At 45.0% G+C, this 19,266-nt stretch overlaps 1 protein-coding gene across 3 annotated transcripts in view; it reads left to right on the top strand.

Moving 5' to 3' along the window:
- The window catches only part of LOC116969812 (probable palmitoyltransferase ZDHHC11), a 138,535-nt gene that overhangs the window by 93,076 nt on the left and 26,193 nt on the right, over positions 1-19,266 (top strand). For all 3 annotated transcript variants that reach the window (XM_033016602.1, XM_033016595.1, XM_033016608.1), the window contains exons 3-7: positions 8,930-9,108; positions 10,027-10,128; positions 14,155-14,279; positions 17,225-17,380; positions 18,981-19,102. In XM_033016602.1, the coding sequence (XP_032872493.1) occupies positions 8,930-9,108; positions 10,027-10,128; positions 14,155-14,279; positions 17,225-17,380; positions 18,981-19,102 (684 nt within the window). The remainder of the gene's footprint in view (positions 1-8,929; positions 9,109-10,026; positions 10,129-14,154; positions 14,280-17,224; positions 17,381-18,980; positions 19,103-19,266) is intronic.

Raw genomic sequence — 19,266 nt, 5'->3', positions numbered from 1 at the left:
TTACGTTTTTCTTATTTCCTTTACTTACTCTTCAGCTACACCAATGTGGTAGTCTAGGGGTTCTATTCTTGCACATTCACTTTCTCTTTCACTTTCTCTCTCTCTTGCTTTTTCTCTCTTCTTCTTTTTCATCTTAAGCTAAAAATTAAAATTGAAGCTGTACAATAAATGTATTATGTCATATGCCGTGGTTTATACTTTTGTACACTGCTTCTAATAAAAATTAAAAAAATTAAAAAATTAAAATGTAGTCCACATATGGAACATCTAGCCCCAGTGACTGGAGTAAAACACAAATTACTGGAGGAACTCAGCGAGTCAGGCAGCATCTGGAGGAAATGGGACAGTCTTCATATAAGTGCAATAATTCAATACCACAGCCACCTGTCCTTCCTTGGTATTTAAGAAGGAACTGCAGATGCTGGAAAATCGAAGGTAGACAAAAGTGCTGGAGAAACTCAGCGGGTGCAGCAGCATCTATGGAGCGAAGGAATCCTTCCTTTCCTTCGCTCCATAGAAGCTGCTGCACCCGCTGAGTTTCTCCAGCACTTTTGTCTACCTGTCCTTCCTTGGTACTTGGCTTAACCCAATCCTGATACAGGGAGTCAACCCAAAGCATTAACCATCATTTTCCCACCACGAATGCTGCTTGATTTGCTGGGCTCCTCCAGAAGTTGTTTTCTTGCTTCATATGAAGTCACTTGGGTCTCCAACTCAATAGAAAGAGAGATACAGCATGGAAGTAGGTCATTTAGCTCACCGAGCCCATGCTGACCATTAACCATCCACATGCATTTCTTCTTCTTCTTGCACAGCCTAAAGTTGTAGGACAACTTGTCCTATTTGATCTTATTTGATTATGCGCGCCAGGTTGATTGCATTTGTCGAAACAGAGCGGGCCACGTGAAGTTAGCAATCTCCCACCCCCACTTGCACTAATCGTACACTAATCTAATCCAACTTTATTCTCTCCATATTTTTTAACAATTCCCCTTCAAATTCTACCAGGAGGAAATTTACAGCAGCCAATTAACCTATCAACCCGCATGTATTTGGGATGGTGGGGGGGGGGGGGGGGGGGGAGGGGTAGGAAACGGAGCATCCGGAGGAAATCCATGCGGGCACACAGCCACAGGGAGAACGTGCCATCTCCATGCAGATAGCAGCCGAGGTCAGGATTGACACTGGGTTTCTGGCACTGTAAGGCAGTGGCTCTAAAAGCTGTGCCACTGTGCCACCCCTAACTCCATCCCTAACTGTGGGCAGGTGAGAAACTCCATACTTATGATGCTTTTTGAATGGCATTGCAACAAAATGGTCAAGTCACAAAGCCCTGTATTTTAGATATTAATTCCTTAGGCAAACTGTAATGATGCAGGAACGGGAAGATCACAGTGATGTCCAATGGTATCTTATTCTGTGAATTTTAGGGAATAGACCTATGAGGAGCTGACCTCATCACTGATATTACATTCCAGGCTATCATTTTAACCATAGAAACATAGAAATTAGGTGCAGGAGTAGGCTATTCGGCCCTTTGAGCCTGCACCGCCATTCAATATGATCATGGCTGATCATCCAACTCAGTATCCCGTACCTGCCTTCTCTCCATACCCCCTGATCCCTTTAGCCATAAGGGCCACATCTAACTCCCTCTTAAATATAGCTAACAATATAACAATTACAGCACGGAAACAGGCCATCTCGGCCCTTCTAGTCCGTGCCGAACACTTATTCTCCCCTAGTCCCATCTACCCGCACTCAGACCATAACCCTCCATTCCTTTCCCGTCCATATACCTATCCAATTTATTTTTAAATAATAAAATCGAACCTGCCTCCACCACTTCCACTGGAAGCTCATTCCACACAGCTACCACTCTCTGAGTAAAGAAGTTCCCCCTCATGTTACCCCTAAACTTCTGTCCCTTAATTCTCAAATCATGTCCTCTTGTTTGAATCTTCCCAACTCTCAATGGAAAAAGCTTATCCACGTCAACTCTGTCTATCCCTCTCATCATTTTAAATACCTCTATCAAGTCCCCCAAAAGCAATCTTTTTCAAAAAAAAATGTAGTTTAGTTTTTTTTAGTTGAGTTTATTGTCACGAGGTACAGTGAAAAGTGATGTTTGTTGTGTGCGATTCAATCAGTGGGAAGATTATACATGATTACAACCATGCAGCCCACTGTGTACAGATACAGGATAAAGGGAATAACGTTTAGTGCAGGATAAAGTCCAGCAAAGTACAATTAAAGTGAAGTCCCGCTTCACACAGAGAGTGGTGAATCTCTGGAATTGTCTGCCACAGAAGGTAGTTGAGGCCAGTTCATTGGCTATATTTAAGAGGGAATTAGATGTGGCCCTTGTGGCTAAAGGGATCGGGGGTATGGAGAGAAGGCAGGTACAGGATACTGAGATGGATGATCAGCCATGATCATATTGAATGGTGGCGCAGGCTCGAAGGGCCGAATGGCCTACTCCTGCACCTATTTTCTATGTCTATGTTTCTAAAGACTGGCCGAGTTTCTCCGATGAGGTAGATGGTAGTTCAGGACCGCTCTCTAGTTGGTGATAGGATGGTTCAATCGCCTGATAACCACTCGGAAGAAACCATCCCTAAATCTGGAGGTGTGTGTTTTCACACTTCTGAACCTCGTGCCTGATGGGTGAGGGAAGAAGAGAGAGTATCTGGGATGAGACTTGCCCTCGATCATGCTGCTGGCCTTGCCACCAACAGGGTAGTCAATGGCGGATGGAATAAATGATTGCAATACGTTCAAACTCCGTACAGACAGCACCCAGAGTCAGGATCAAACCCGGGTCTCTGGTGCAATGAGGTAGCAACTCTACCACGGTGCCTCCCATTGACGAGGTATTGTGATCATATGAAGGGGCTAATAATCCAGCTGCTTTAAGTTTGCATCCAATTTCAGCAGCTGGGGATTTCGAATTGATGTAATTGAAAAGAAAAGTCTGGAACAAAAATCCAGTTTTGTTAACCAAGCTAGAATGGTGCCGAATAAATAACTTATTTATTGAACCCACCTGGTCATTCAGTACAATCATTGAGGCCCTGTAGCCTAAATCAAATCTGACCCGTGTGTGGTGCTAGTACATAGTCGTATGGCTGACTCTGAATTGAAATAAATGTTGGCCTTGATAGCAGTGCCCGGAGCTTGCAAATGTAAATAACAATCTTTTATCAAGACCTAATAAATTAATAGGATTTATTATTAGCAGTTATTGTTAGCGGAAGAAAATATCCATGAAAGGCAACTGTTCTAAAAAGCAACCGTTGCTATTCCAGCCAGTTTTTGATCGCAATGGACAAGTCTTTTTTTTGTTTTGCACAGAATGTACAAACCAGACAGAAGCCAAGTGATGTATTATAATGGAGACGGAAGGAACTGCAAATGCTAGAATCTAATATAGTCATAGTCATTCAGCGTGGAAACAGGCCCTTCGGCCCAACTTGCCCACATCGACCAACATGTCCCATCTACACTAGTCCCACCTACTGCATTTAGCCAATATCCTTCCAAAAGTTTCCTATCCATGTATCTGTCTTGATGTTTAGGGTGAGGTGAATTAACGAATGTTTGAATACTTTATTGTCACATGTAACAAGTCACGGTGAAATTCTGTGCTAACATACCCAAGGTATGCAGATAGTCAAAGTACGTTGAAAAGGGTTTGTTTTGCATGCAACCGATCATATACAAATACATAAATACAACCAAGTCAAGCACAAGTGCAACAAATAGAGCAAAGGGAAGATACAGAGTGCATGCAGAATAAGGTTCTCAGTTTTGTAGTGCATTGCAGCATATCAGTCGGCATGGCATCCAAGATCCCTCCACTTCAAGCATCCCTCTCTCCCCGAGATACTTCATGGTCTCCGGTCCCTTCTTCCTCATGCACATATCAAACCACCCCTTAAATTTAACAATGTGATCTGGTCTCAAAAAGCTGCCTGAAGAGGTGTGTGTACTAAGGAACTGGTTTAAACCAAAGATAGATACAATCCAAAGATAGATACAGGCTGAAGAAGGGTTTTGACCCAAATTTTCCTTCGCTCCATAGATGCTGCCTCACCCACTGAGTTTCTCCAGCATTTTTGTCTACCTTCGATTTTCCAGCATCTGCAGTTCCTTCTTAAGCATAGATACAAAATGCTGAAGTAACTCAGTGGGACAGGCAGCATCTCTGGAGGGAAGGAATGGATGAGGTTGCAGGACTGAGCAGTCTGAAGAAGGGTCTCGAACTGAAACATCACCCATTCCTTCTCTCCATAGATGCTGCCTGTCCCATTGAGTTACTCCAGCATTTGCCTGAAGAGGCAGTTGAGGCAGGTACTATCGCAACATTTAAGAAACATTTAGATAGATATGGACAGCATAGGTTTACATAGAAACATAGAAAATAGGTGCAGGAGTAGGCCATTCGGCCCTTCGAGCCTGCACCGCCATTCAATATGATCATGGCTGATCATCCAACTCAGTATCCTGTACCTGCCTTCTCTCCATACCCCCTGATCCCTTTAGCCACAAGGACCACATCTAACTCCCTCTTAAATATAGCCAATGAACTGGCCTCAACTACCTTCTGTGGCAGAGAATTCCACAGATCCACCACTCTCTGTGTGAAAAATGTTTTTCTCATCTCGGTCCTAAAAGATTTCCCCCTTATTCTTAAACTGTGACCCCTTGTTCTGGACTTCCCCAACATCGGGAACAATCTTCCTGCATCTAGCCTGTCCAACCCTTTAAGAATTTTGTAAGTTTCTATAAGATCCCCCCTCAATCTTCTAAATTCTAACGAGTACAAGCCGAGTCTATCCAGTCTTTCTTCTTAGAGGGATATGGGTCAAATGCAGGTAGGTGGGACAAGTTTAGATGGGGCATGTTGGTCGGCATGGTCAAGTTGGGCCGAAGGACCTGTTTCCATGCTGTATGACTCTGTGGTGACCAACTATATTTATGCTTATCATCTTCTAGGCATTAGCTACATTAGCCGACAGGGATTAGAGAAGGATATTAAAATGGAAAATCTAATATTGCCATGGGATGGGCTAAATCCTTTTGTTGCAATGTGACTTTGTGTATGCTGCAAAAGAAAGGAATAAAATAACAAATTACCAGGGTTTTAACAAAGGAATAATTTTGAGGGTATTATTGTTACAAAGAAGAGCATTATTGAATGTATTGTGAGTAGTTGTGAAACTGCTCTCCCCCTTTTGTTTCTGTAATTTGTCTCTCCCCTCTCTTCTTCACCCCCTCTCTCCACCTGTCCCTCTCCCCTGATCCTTTCTATCCTGCCTCAATCCCCACCTTTTCCCCACAGCCACTCTCTGCACAAGATTGATCCCTGGGATGGCGGGACTGTCAAGATTGAAAAAACTAGGCTTGTATTCACTGGAGTTTAGAAGGATGAGGGGGATCTTATAGAAACATATAAAATTATAAAAGGACTGGACAGGCGAGATGCAGGAAATATGTTCCCAATGTTGGGCGAGTCCACAACCGGGGGACACAGTCTTAGGATAAAGGGGAGGTCATTTAAGACTGAGGTGAGAAAAAAACTTCTTCACCCAGAGAGTTGTGAATTTGTGGAATTCCCTGCCACAGAGGGCAGTGGAGGCCAAATCACTGGATGGATTTAAGAGAGAGTTAGATAGAGCTCTAGGGGCTAGTAGAGTCAAGGGATATGGGGAGAAGGCAGGCACGGGTTATTGATAGGGGACATCAGCCATGATCACAATGAATGGCGGTACTGGCTCGAAGGGCCGAATGGCCTCCTCCTGCACCTATTTTCTATGTTTCTATGCGGCTTTCTCCTCCCCGCCTCCCCCCAACCCAAATGCCTTTGTGCTGTTAAAGGCGCCACCTTGTTTCAAGTTGGCACTGGTGATAGTGGTTTATTTACGTGGGTAATGAGGAGAAAACATCTTCACACAAGGAGTACGTAAGGAAGCCTGCGTCTTTCCACTAATTTAAGAGAGGGTAGAATCTTTAAAAACAAAGGTTGGTAGGGATTTGTTAAGCAACAACATCAAATGAAGTCAGAATAGAAGTCTGCCTTGAGCTAATTGAATGGTGAAAGAAACTCAGAAAACTGAATGACCCCAAAGGAACAAAACAAGGAATCGAGTCAAATACCAAAAGTTATTGTTGTGGAAAATGGAACTGGCCCAATAAGGGAAATTCTCTGGATGCTGGTGGAAATTTGATAGCGTTCAAGAAACTATCCTTTTTTTAAAATTCCTATTTCTTCTATCAAACAAAGGACACTTTGATGTTCTTTTCATAATTGAAATTCAGCTGTTTGATATATACTTGGGCTGTTAGATGCAGGCAGATCATTTATTCTTGAATTTTAGTTATGCTGGAAAATGATGGTGACATATCATAAAAATGTCATTTTGTGGCAACAGAGAGGGTTAGTTTGGTTCAGAGATACAACGTGAAAACAGGCCCTTTGGCCCAGCGAGTCCGTGCCGAGCAGCGATCCCCACACATTAACTATCCGACACACACTAGGGACAATTTACATTTATACCAAGACAATTAACCTGTACATCTTTAGGGTGCGATGTAGATCTTGGAGAAAACCCACGCAGGTCACGCGGAGAACGTGCGAACTCCTCCAGGCAAACACCCTGGAGGTTCTAACCCAGGTTTCAGCCGCCGTACGGCACCATTGCGTGTGTAATCCAACACTCCATGTCTGTACGATGCTGAACAAGAAATGCTCGTTCTCACCAGGTGATGCCTTCTCTGTGAGATTACACTCGCATTAAAACTCACCACAGCCAATTAAGCACGCATTGAAGTGGAACTAAGGTCCAGCAAACCCCAGCATGAGAACAGATTGTTAATGTTTCTGTGATGTTGGCCGAGACAATAGGATGAATTCCTCTGCTCTTCTTTGAAAAGGTGCCGATAATTGACTTATGCTGCTAATGTGCTGCCTCTTGCTGCTCTGGAATGTTCATCAGAGAGAGAGTGTGCTCCACAGACCTTGGAATGGGATATGAACCCATAGCATTCTGACTCCAAGCTAAAGAACTGTGGCTGACACTTAACACGTCAGCGGTATAACATCCATCCGCTCGGGTCAACTGAGGGAAACACAAAAGTATGCAGCATGTGTCCAATGTGCAGCAGGGCTATTTTTCTCATGAAATAAAAAGTTTTCTGGAACAGTTGCTTCACAGTTGAAATATGCATTTTTGGATTAATAATAGGGCAGTGGCAGGAACAATATTGCCACAGCAACGAGAAGTAAACAATGTCCCAGGGGCTGCAAGTTATGAGCTCAGAGCATCTGTAAATCTTGCATTACAAGCAGAGTTTACTTTAGTGTGAAAATCTGTCACTGTTCTTTGTCAGGCTGCAGCAACGAAGTCTATGTAGATTCAGGGACCAGTTGAAAATAAAATTATTTAAGAAGGAACTGCAGATGCTGGAAAATCGAAGGTACACAAAAATGCTGGAGAAACTCAGCTGTTGCAGCAACATCTATTGAGCAAAGGAAATAGGCAACGTTTCGGGCCGAAGACGTTGAAGAAGGGTTTCGGCCCGAAACGTTGCCTATTTCCTTCGCTCCATAAATGCTGCTGCACCCGCTGAGTTTCTCCAGCATTTTTGTGTACCTCTGAAAATAAAATTGTCTTTTTTCCTAAAAGAACATGCATCTCTGTTCCCAAAGCCAAATTGTTTAGTGTTGGCATAGTTGAAATGCTGCAAATAAGGTAGCAATTTACTCATAGCCAAAGAACACATAATTTACTTGTGGTGGCGGTTGATGATAAATTTTGGTTACATTCTAGGCCTACAAAAACTCCTCTGGTCCTCTTCAAAATAATTCCAGGGGATCTTTTCTGCTGCTGGAGAACGAGCGTAGGAAGGAACTGCAGATGCTGGTTTAAACCAAAGATAGACACAAATGGCCGGAGTAACTCAGAGGGACAGGCAGCATCTCTGGAGAGAAGGAATGGGCGACGTTTCGGGCCAACCTGAAGAAGGACCTCGACTCGAAACATCATCAATTCCTTCTCTCCAGAGACGCTGCCTATCCCGCTGAGTTACTTCGGCATTTTGTGTCTATCTGCTGGAGAAATGGCTTTGGTTCAACATGTTATCGATGAGCACCTTTGGCTTCCATGGCATTATACTGATGTGTTTGTCCAAGTTACTTCAGAATCTGAAATGCGACGTGAGTTTGGCTCGCTGCTACCTGTTGACCAACAGCTATAACCTACAATAAAGCTGCAGGGCTTTAATAAAGTGTGCACTAAGTTTGTTACAAGTGGCACTTTACCATGCCAGCTTTGGAATTGCCTCATGAGAAAAAAAACTTTTTTTTCCCTCATGCAATCAAAAAATGTCAGACAGGAAATGATCAGCTAATTTGTCAAGTCTGTCCTTCCCATTGACAAACCCTCTGGGATATGCAGGTCACTTTATAGCTATTGGAAAGGGAGATCCATGGGTATGTGAAGAAGGCCCCCGACTCCAAACACCGCCTGTCCATTCCCTCTGCAGATGCTGCCTGATCCGCCGAGTTACTCCAGCACTTTGTGGTTTACTCAAGCTTCTGGTATCTGCAATTCATTGTCTCTCCATTTTAAAAAAAATTTTTAACCTTTTTCTATGGTTTGTATGGAAACTTATTATTTATTTAATGTAAAGCACTTTGGTGTCAATGTGAGTTGACTTAAAACGTGCTATATAAATAAAACTTACTTACTTACTTACTCCATGAGTATCGTGCCATGTTTTGTCAATTTCCCCTCACACGTGGATGTAGCTGTTTGTGGGTCTTGGTTCCCATGCAGAATCCTGGACCAAAATTGAGTTGAGTTGGTTGTTTTTCGTTTTTCTTTTTCACCCAGAGCGTACATTTGCTCCTTAACAGTCGGCACAGATAATTGGGCTGTTCTTTGTGTATCATTTCATTGTCCACCTGGTTGCTGTATCTATTGACCCAGCTGACAACAGCGTGCGGGCCAGGAAGAACTACAATATTCCGATGCCAACTCTTGACCGAGCCAAGCATCCCCATGTCATTCAGAACCAGCACTGCTACCTCTGTGAAGTGGATGTGTATGTATCTACTCAGTTTAACCATGATCAACATTCTGATAGTTGTTCTCTCTATTCCATTTGTGGCTCTGCACCTAGAATGCTGAACATCTGGGGAGACTGGGATAACTATAGTGTATCAAACCAATCTATTCAAGAGGTTTGTCACAAAATGATGGGGTAACTCAGCGGGTCAGGCAGCATCTTTGGAGAACATAGAATGGCGACGATTCGGGTTGGAACTCTCCACCAAGTCCAAGGTTGCACTTGGCCATGCACTGGGGATCTATCCACCTTAATGCGCTTTAATACAGCCAATACCTCCTCTTTGGTAATCTGTGCATCACAACTCATACGCTGCAATTCCTTAAGAGCTTGTCCCACTTGAGCGTAATTTGCGCGAAATTTACACAACATCATTTACGCGTCACGACGCGCGCATAGTGCACATTACGCACGCATGGTGTGTGGTGACGCAGGAAGTGACACGTGGCGCCCATGGATTTTGGGATGTACAAAATCTTTGCGCGCCATCTGCGTGACACGCCAATGACGCCCAAGTGGGACAGGCCCTTTAGCTTTCATGTTCCTTACCCCAGTAAAATAGATGAGAGATATTAATTCTTCCCCAACTCTCGTGGCTCTACACAAAGACAGCCATTCTGATCTTTGAAGGGACCTATTCGTTCCCTTGCCACCTTTATTTTTAACACACCTGGTTTGTAACTCACTTGAGTTTACAGCGATTACACTTAGAAATCTTTCCGATAATAACCTCGTAATGCTTTTTGTTCTTGTAAACCCCAACAAGCATATTATTCCACTTTTAACATGTTAACATATGGATATGTTCCAATATAAAATGTTTCCTCATTGTGAAAAGATATTTTAAATGGCCGTGCACTGACCTGAATTTACGTTGCTTTCTGTTTTTTTCAGAGGAATGAAGGCCAAACACTGCAGCACTTGTAACAAATGCATTTCAGATTTTGATCATCATTGCAAATGGCTCAACAATTGCGTTGGAGGAAGGAACTACTGGTCAGTTACCTAATGTCAAAATAAAATTAATTCTGATCTGTTTCACAAAAATTACAAATTCATTGCTAGAGGATGGGTTTGCATATTGGTGAATGTATTTCAATTTTCGGTTCCTATTTCAAGATAGATCGATAAATAAATAAATATGAAAGTAATGGCTTAATAATGAAAATAATTGAGAAAGACACAAGTAGGGCTGCCAACATTGGGTGAGAGTTGGGAGTGAGAAATTGTGAGAGACCCGGGGGAGCGTAGCGACCGAGTTGGGGGGGGGGGGGGATTGGTTGGGGGGGGAGGTTCAGAGCTTTTGCATTTTTCAGCTTGAAATTGTGCAATCTGGTGCATTCTGTAGCGAGTCTTTTAAGTTACACTTGAATGCAATATTTATGCTTTAAAATGGATTAGTTATGAATAAGGTTAGGCTAAATTACATTCCACAGTAGAGCCAGGCTCCGATCAACAGGTGCAGCAAATGAATGGTCTTAGTGTATTCATGTATGGAAATCAGGTTATAATCAGGCACTTGGCACATGTTGACCAACCTGGGTCTCACTGCACACCTGGTACCTGACCCTGACTCCAGTTGTGTACCATCTCTCATTCCTGACCCTGAGTCCAGCCTTACACCGGGCCCCCTATTTTACCCTGATCATAGCTGCTTACCTGCTTAGGTTCCCAGTGCTGAACACTCCCATTGTCCCAGCTTTGACAGCACACCTAGTACTACTCCAGACCTTGACTCTGGATGCAGACATGGCCTTGCTCCTAGCCCCTCTGCTCTGACAATATTTATGGCCCACACATAAAGCCCCATAACTGACCCCCTGGACTTAACCTATTACGTTCAATAATGTTTAGATTTTTGGGGGAAGGGCATGTAAAAATTAAATGATTTTTTAGATCTTTTGACAGCAAGGATTTAAAGATTTGTAGTAACGAAATGAACAGTAAAGGGCCTGTCCCACTTACGTGTCCTTGGCACGCAAATTACGCAATCTCGTGGTCGCGTTAAGGCGGACTGGTATCGTATGGCCACGTGGGGCCGGTCACACTTAGAAGTGCGGAGGGGTATGTAGTTGTGCGCGACATCGCGCGGGGCTCCGAAATTTTTGTAGTAAACAAAATCTTTGCGCGCCAACGGCCTGTCGCGGAATTGACGGCCAAAGTGGGACAGGCCCAAGACCCCGGGGCGACGCAACGTCTCACCTTCAACAGCAGCAGAAGCAGGCAAACGATCGCCGAGCTCGGCCTGGGGCTCACGGCTGTTGTGGTCCGGATCCGCCCCCACTTCTACTCCCAGAGCGGGGCCAAGATAATTGAAGATAAACACAAAATGCTGGAGTTACTCAGCGGGACCGGCAGCATCTCTGGAGAGAAGCAATGGGTGACGTTTCGGGTCAAGAACCTTCTTTTCAGACGGAAGAAGAGTCTCGACATGAAACGTCACCCATTCCTTCTCTCCAGACATGCTGCCGGTCCCGCTGAGTTACTCCAGCTTTGTGTCCATCTTCAAATGATGTCACGCGCTCCAGACAGCTGTGCGTACGCATGTAATCGCGCCCAACCTTCACGGGACAGTTGCGGCTCAACGCGACCACGAGGTCACGTAATTTGCGTGCCAAGGACACTTAAGTGGGACAGGCCCTTAAATGTTCTGAGGTTTTGTACCTTTTGGGATCCTTAGTTTAGTAAGAACCATGTTATATTCAGACCTCTTTTCAAAGTTAATATCTGATGCAAAGAGCTTAATCTTTTACTTTGTGGCGGTAAGCTTTTTCTAAAATTCTCTTTGTGTTGTGACTGAGCAGTAGTTATTTATAACTAATCTTATAATCTTATTAGAATTCTGACATGTAACCTAAATGAGTCAGAGATTGAGTACCCTACTGTAAGCATCAGAAATATCCCTTGGAGCCTGATACAGTTAATGGTTAACTGCTTAACAAGGTGAAGCTAGAAAAGGTACACAGTTTGTATGTAACAGTTGCCATGAAGTGTTTCAGGTCACTGTGTGCACTGGTGCTTGGCGAGTTTGATTTGCTTTTGACTCGCATAAAAACAATTGGATCACCTTTGTAACTTGCTCTTGCTCAGTCATTGCATCCTTGGGGAACTTCACTCTTTGCTGACCTCGTTTTGTCCTGAAACTAAGCTAAACCTTGATCAACTTTCCTGAGATTTCGTTACATGAGTTGCTCATTTACGATAACATTTAAAAGACATTTGGACAGGTATATGGATAGGAAAGGATTAGAGGGATATGGGTCAAACTTGGGCAGGTGGAACGGGCATGGATGGGGGCATCTTGGTCTGCATGGGCATGTTGGGCTGAAGGGCCTGTTTCCATGCTGTATTAGGAAGGATTTTTTTTGGTGGCGAAAATTGACGGAGGACTATTTGTTGTATGTGACGGCTAGTGGGGTGGAAGGTGATGACTAGGGGGACTCTGCCCTTGCTCCGAGTGGGGTGATGGGGAGAGAGAGCAGTGTTGCGGGGTATTGAAGAGACCCTGGTGAGAGCTGCACACACTGAGTTTCTCCAGCATTTTTGTCCACCTTCCATGCTGTATTACCCTATGGTGTCAAATTGTGTCTGATGGCACTGCCACAGTTAGACTGCTGTGCATCCAAATTGAATCATCCTCCAAGATCCTTTTTAATTTTGCATTGTTTATCTTAATCCCATTGAGGGAAATAATTTGATAATCTCATTGCTAATTCGTATTCGAGATATGCATCCAGCCCCTTCTAGCTTGATAACATTTTCTCACCACTTTTGCTGGCGTCAGTTACTAACACATTACTCATTTTTAAGGTAAGGGCTACAGAAAAAAGTTAAGCCAATGGGAATGAGAGGGAAGAACAGATTAACCATGACTGAATGGTGAAGTAGACTTGATGGGCTAAATGGCCTAAAGGGCCTGTCCCACCAGCATGCGATTGCATGCGTCTAGCGCGACCAAACGTGGTCTCTAGAGGCGTACGGCCGCTCGGGGCCGGTCCCACTTCGAACCGCGGAGGCGTATGGAATTGTGCGGGGCTGGTCCCGACATCGCGCAGGGCTCCAAAAATCCCGCACTGTCTGAAAATTCCGCGCGCCAACGGCCTGTCGGCCCGCAGGCGCATTGAGGGCCTACGCAGCGTCTTGATGGCGTAAGCAGCGTCTTGACGGCGTACGCCTAGCGCGTGCCGTTGTGCGATGACGTCACCGCCTGATGCCGTGTGACGTCCAAATTCAGTCGGCCCGCCTCCTGCCCAGCTGATTGGTGAGTATGACGCGAATTAAGTCACGCGCGAACTTTGCGTGTACTTAGCGCGTACTCTGCGTCTAGCGCGTATTGGTCGCGCTAGACGCATGCAATCGCATGCTGGTGGGACAGGCCCTTAATTTTGCTCCTATGTCTTATGGTCTCTGCCCTACTTGCTGCCTATCTCTCTGGTGGGCTACTTGCTGGATTAGTGTGTATGCACCACTTCACCATCCCTCCTTCTTAAACCAACCCTCCCAATCACTTGTCCATGATTTGCCAATGGCGCCAGCCATTCCATACACCATTGCTTCATTTCAATTTCCAGCCCCTCCTGAAACCCCAATCTAACTGCCTATCTCTGCATGCTCTGCTCGTTGTATAGGAGTGAGATTAGTCTTGCCTTGGTATAAGGGTGAGAAACCAATTGATTCATGTCCCAGATCTTTGGTGTGTTGTGCAGCACTAAATTCACACGCCCATGTCATAGAGTGATACAGTGTGGAAACTTGCCCATACCGGCTAACAGGTCCCAGCTACACTAGTCTCACCTGCCCACATTTATCCCATATCCCTCCAAACCTGTCCTATCCATGTGCCTGTCTAACTGTTTCATAAGCGTTGGGATAGTCCCTGTCTCAACTACCTCCTCTGGCCAAAATAATTCCCAGGCCAGATTATCTACAACCTTCTAGCTACTAAAGGTTAAGCTGTGCAAGCATATTTTAATTTCTAAATGAGCAAAGTTTAATATTCCTCTTTCTTTTGCATTCCTTTAGGTTTTTCTTCCACACGGTGGTGTCCGCAGTGCTCGGCATCCTGCTGATTGCACTAGTTATCATTTATGTTTTCATCCAGCAGTTTGTAAATCCTGCAGAACTCCGCACGGCTCCACAGTTTAAAAGTACGTGTCTCAGCAACGGGTTTGTCACAAGGGAGAGCTTGTGCACATTTTACTAGTCTTTGTGTTTGTTGTGTGTGTTTTCCTTCTCATGTTCCTGGTTAGAGTCACACCTTTAGCTGCCAGTCCATGACGGGGAATATGGGCAGGAATTTCAATGTGGCTGGTTTCCAAGTTGCATGTTAATTGTACTTATGTTACAAACATACATCCATCTGTGAGTGCCCATATTGGATTTAATCATTGAGTGGGGAGGGGAGATTACCCTGAGGCCACTGACTTCCACAATTCCTTCCAGGAACTGCCAACCATTAAAAGATGTGGCATAAATCTCCACTTTGTGGGGGCGCTGCTCTGGGGGGCGCTGCTCTGGCAGCAGCCATGTCAGCAGCGCGTCAGTTTTTTCAACTTTTTTTTATTTTTTAGTATGTTTTAAAGTATGTGCTTAATGTTCCTTCGTGTGTTTTGTGTGGGGGGTGGTGTGGGGGGGGGGGTGAGGGGGAAACCGCTTTCGGTCGCCTCCTCCATGGAGAGGCGACTTTTTCCAGGTCGCCTCCCCCGTGGCCTAACATCAAGGATCGGCGCGGCCTTTCCCGGAGACGCGCCCGGGGCTTCAGCGGCAGGCGCAGCGTGGACTCTCGTTGTGGAGCGGGTGAGCCCTCGCTGGGGCTCGCTGGAGGGGAGCGCGCCGTTTCGCTGGCCCGGGGCAGCCGGCAGCCTGAAGCCGCAGCCTGAAGTCGCGGTCTGCAGAGCTCCAGCTGGTGCGGCGTCTACAGCCCGGGATCTCACGTTGGGGACCCGGGGCAAGAAGAAGCCATCACTGCCGGCCCGCGGCCAACTTCTACCGCGGGGCCGGCATGGACTAACCATCACCCCTGGAGGGGAGCTTCGACCGCCGGCCCTGCAGTCTGCGGTGCTTCTGGCTGCGGCGGGGACTTTAAATCTCGACCACCGGCCTGCGGCCTACAACAACTTAAAGCTGCGGTCTCCGGTGAGGAAGAGCCGACCCTGGACTGACTCTGGACTCTGGTCCTGTCCACGGGGGGGAAATGGAGGAGGACTGGCCAAATTTTTGTGCCTTCCACCACAGTGATGAATGTTGTGGTGGATGTTTGTGTTACATTTTTATTGTGGTTGTGTGTTCTTTATTATTGTATCGCTGCTGACAACCCAAATTCCACCGACCCTGGCTGTGTGGTCATTAAAATACAATACAATACAATACAATACAATAAATCTCCACTTTGTCGGTTCTCAGAAGAGCAGTTACTGTGTTTCACATTCCAGCTCAGTGCTCATGATCTTTGATGGAACTTTTCACTGTGATATCGGGAGCCAGAGGAGTTTTGCTGAGCCCTGTATTTTTTTTGGAACTATTGCTATCTGTTCTCTCCACCTCCATCTATCCCAAAATTTACCATGTTTTAGTTTAGTTTAGAGATGCAGCGTGGAAACAGGCCCTTCGGCCCACCGAGCCCGCACCGACCAGCGATCCCAGCACATTCATTCTACCCTGCACACACTCGGGACAATTTGTCGTTTTATAGCAAGCCAATTAACCTACAAACTTGTACTTCTTTGGAGTGTGAGAGGAAACCGGTCTCCGAGAAAGCCCTCGCAGGTTACGGGGAGAACGTGCAAACTCCACACAGACAGGCACCCGTAGTCAGGATCGAACCTGGATCTCTGGCGCTGCAAGGCAGTAGCTCTACCGTTATAGAAACATAGAAAATAAGTGCAGGAGTAGGCCATTCGGCCCTTTGAGCCTGCACCGCCATTCAATATGATCATGGCTGATCATCCAACTCAGTATCCTGTACCTGCCTTCTCTCCATACCCCCTGGTCCCTTTAGCCACAAGGGCCACATCTAACTCCCATGTTGCCAAATGTTCTGATTAAGGATTAATGAAATCTTTTTTTAAAAGGCACAACATGCTGTAGTAGCGCAGTGGGTCAGGCAGCAGCTCTGGAAAACACAGAGAGGTGATATTTCAGATTGGGGCCCTTCTTCAGACTGAAGAAGGCTCAGGACCTGAAATATCACCTACCCATGGTCTCATGAGATGCTGAAAATGTACATGATAATATACACCCTCTCATCTCATTGAAATGGTGCAGAGAGGCAAAAAGGATCTCTCTTCCTCCACCCTCTTTACTACAACTTCCCTTCAAACTTGCCTCTTCTCTCAAGCCTTTAACCACCTGACCTAACGTGTTTGGTTTAGTTTGGAGATACAGCGTGAAAACAGGCCCTTCTTCCCGCCTGGTTCTTGCCCACCAGCGATCACCCCATACACTAGCACTATCCCACACACTAGGAACGATTTACAATTTTTTACCAAAGCCAATTAATTTACAAACCTGTATGTCTTTGGGGTGTGGGAGGAAACCGGAGCATCCGGAGAAATCCCACGCAGTTACAGGAAGAAGGTGCAAACTTCCTACAGACAGCACCTGTGGTCAGGATCGAACCCGGATCTCTGCCGTTGTAAAGCAGCAACTCTACCGCTGCCCCAGCGTGCGCTACTGTGCCACCGTGTTTTAGTCACAGTAAGTTAAAACTGCTATGGGACACTAGGAATGTTGTAATATTCTGTCATAAATACATTGATGCTGGAGTTCAAATAAAAAAACAGCCTATGTTGCAAGATAGATGAGATGGCATGTCAAAGAATTTGCCATCGAGCTGCCATATGCTGAATGAAAATCAGTTTCAAGTGAAATTGCCCTTGACGTACTACCTGTTGCTGCTATGGAGCAAAGATACAAAGGTACAATCAAAATATTCAGGGACTCAACCCAGTTATTTTGAGTTTACGCTGGCAATGCACTATTATCAATTGCTCGATTTGGGTGGATGTTGCAAATTTGAAGTAGCTGGTGAGATTATAGACATGTAATAATTCGGTCAGTGTTTAAATGACTGCATTTTGTTTTATTTGCGCAGATGTTCAAGGAAACAACACATGGTTAGCATTTTTACCCATTGCACCAGTGGAAACATCACAAGCTGGGATTTTAGGCATCGCAGGAATCACCATTATCCTCAGCCTTGCCTCGCTGATGCTACTTGGTCACCTGCTGTGCTTTCACATTTACCTGTGTGAGTGTGGAGCGATTCAGAGACACTTCATTTGTCATTTTGAGGTTTGCTGCCATGGCAGAGGAGTTTTATTTCTGTGGGCCAGGTGGGTTGTTGGGGACGAAGCTGTGTTCTAGGTTTTTAGACCAATGGTTTGTTGGAGTCAGTTGGGTGTTTGAGTGGAAGGAGTGCAGTGACAGATGGGGGACTTGCTTTAATGTCTCGGTGGTGACCATCCCCTTTAGGGAACATCAGTTAAAGTCATGGAGCAAGCAGTACAGCAGGGAAAAGAGGCCCTTCAGCACAATTTCTCCATGCCGACCATGTTGGGCGAGCCCCATTTGACTGCATTTGACCCATAGCCCTCCAAACCCTTCATGTATCTGTCCAAATGTCTTTTTAAAAGTCAGAATTCTTCACTCATGAAGAGGAAAATCAGAGCAATTCTTAAAGATATGGTCTCCTTTCATTGATTTATTACAAGTATAGTATGGTGCAACTTAACTCTGGAGATTAACTGCTTCTGAACTGGGTGATGGGTGTGGTGAAATATGAAGTAGGCATATCCCTTTACTGTTTCTTTTCTCTTTTTTTTCTTTTTTTCTTTTTCCTCTTCATCTTTCTACAGGCTATCACTTGTTAACCCCAGGAGTGGTACTCCAGGGGCTTATACATCACCATTTCCTTCACTCATTCCTTTTCTCGATTTCTCTTTCTTGTGTTACCTTTCTCTTGCTAAATTTTAAATAGAAGTTGTACACAAAATGTATTATGTCTTACGCCACGGTTTAGACTACTGTACACTGCTCCTAATAAAAATACAAATTAAAAAAAATAAAAAAGAATTCTTCACTCATCCCATATAGTTTCCGGTTCCCTAAACATTGCAGGTCTGGTGCTGGTTGGACTCTGCCAGTTTCAGGAAAGTATTGAGAAGTTGTACAGGGTCTTGGTGAGACCACACCTGGAGTATTGCGTACAGTTTTGGTCTCCAAATCTGAGGAAAGACATTCTTGCCATAGAGGGAGTACAGAGAAGGTTCACCAGACTGATTACTGGGATGGCAGGACTTTCATATGAAGAAAGACTGGATAGACTCGGCTTGTACTCGCTAGAATTTAGAAGATTGAGGGGGGATCTTATGGAAACTTACAACATTCTTAAGGGGTTGGACAGGCTAGATGCAGGAAGATTATTCCCGATGTTGGGGAAGTCCAGAACAAGGGGTTACAGTTTAAGGATAAGAGGGAAGTCTGTTAGGACCGAGATGAGAAAATCATTTTTTCAGATTCAGATTCAGATTCAACTTTAATTGTCATTGTCAGTGTACAGTACAGAGACAACAAAATGCAGTTTTTACACAGAGAGAGGTGAATCTGTGGAATTCTCTGCCACAGAAGGTAGTTGAGGCCAGTTAATTGGCTATATTTAAGAGGGCGTTAGATGTGGCCCTTGTGACTAAAGGGATCAGGGGGTATGGAGAGAAGGCAGGTACAGGATACTGAGTTGGATGATCAGCCACGATCATATTGAATGGCGGTGCAGGCTCGAAGGGCCGAATGGCCTACTCCTGCACCTATTTTCTATGTTTCTATGAATGCTATTTCTGTACTTTTTCTAGCCTTGAAGAAGTTGAGTACTTACGAGTACGTTGTACGGGAACGTCACAATCAGGACATCCGGGACCATGGGAACGATCCTGAGTCTGCACATACTGCATCTGCTCGGATGACCGCTCTTCAGGTACAGTGCAAGCGAGGCTCAGTTCAGGACTGCATAATCCATATTGACGTTTGTGAAATATAAAGGAGGGAATCACATTCTGTGGTGGCATCAATTCCACGCGACATTAAGCTGAAGAAGAAGCAATGGCCACATGTCATGGCCGCAAAATGTTTCTTTCCTTT

Source organism: Amblyraja radiata, chromosome 2 (assembly GCF_010909765.2).
Source record: "Amblyraja radiata isolate CabotCenter1 chromosome 2, sAmbRad1.1.pri, whole genome shotgun sequence".
In the NCBI taxonomy this organism is placed as follows: Eukaryota; Metazoa; Chordata; class Chondrichthyes; order Rajiformes; family Rajidae; genus Amblyraja; species Amblyraja radiata.
This window is presented reverse-complemented; position numbering and strand designations above follow the sequence as displayed.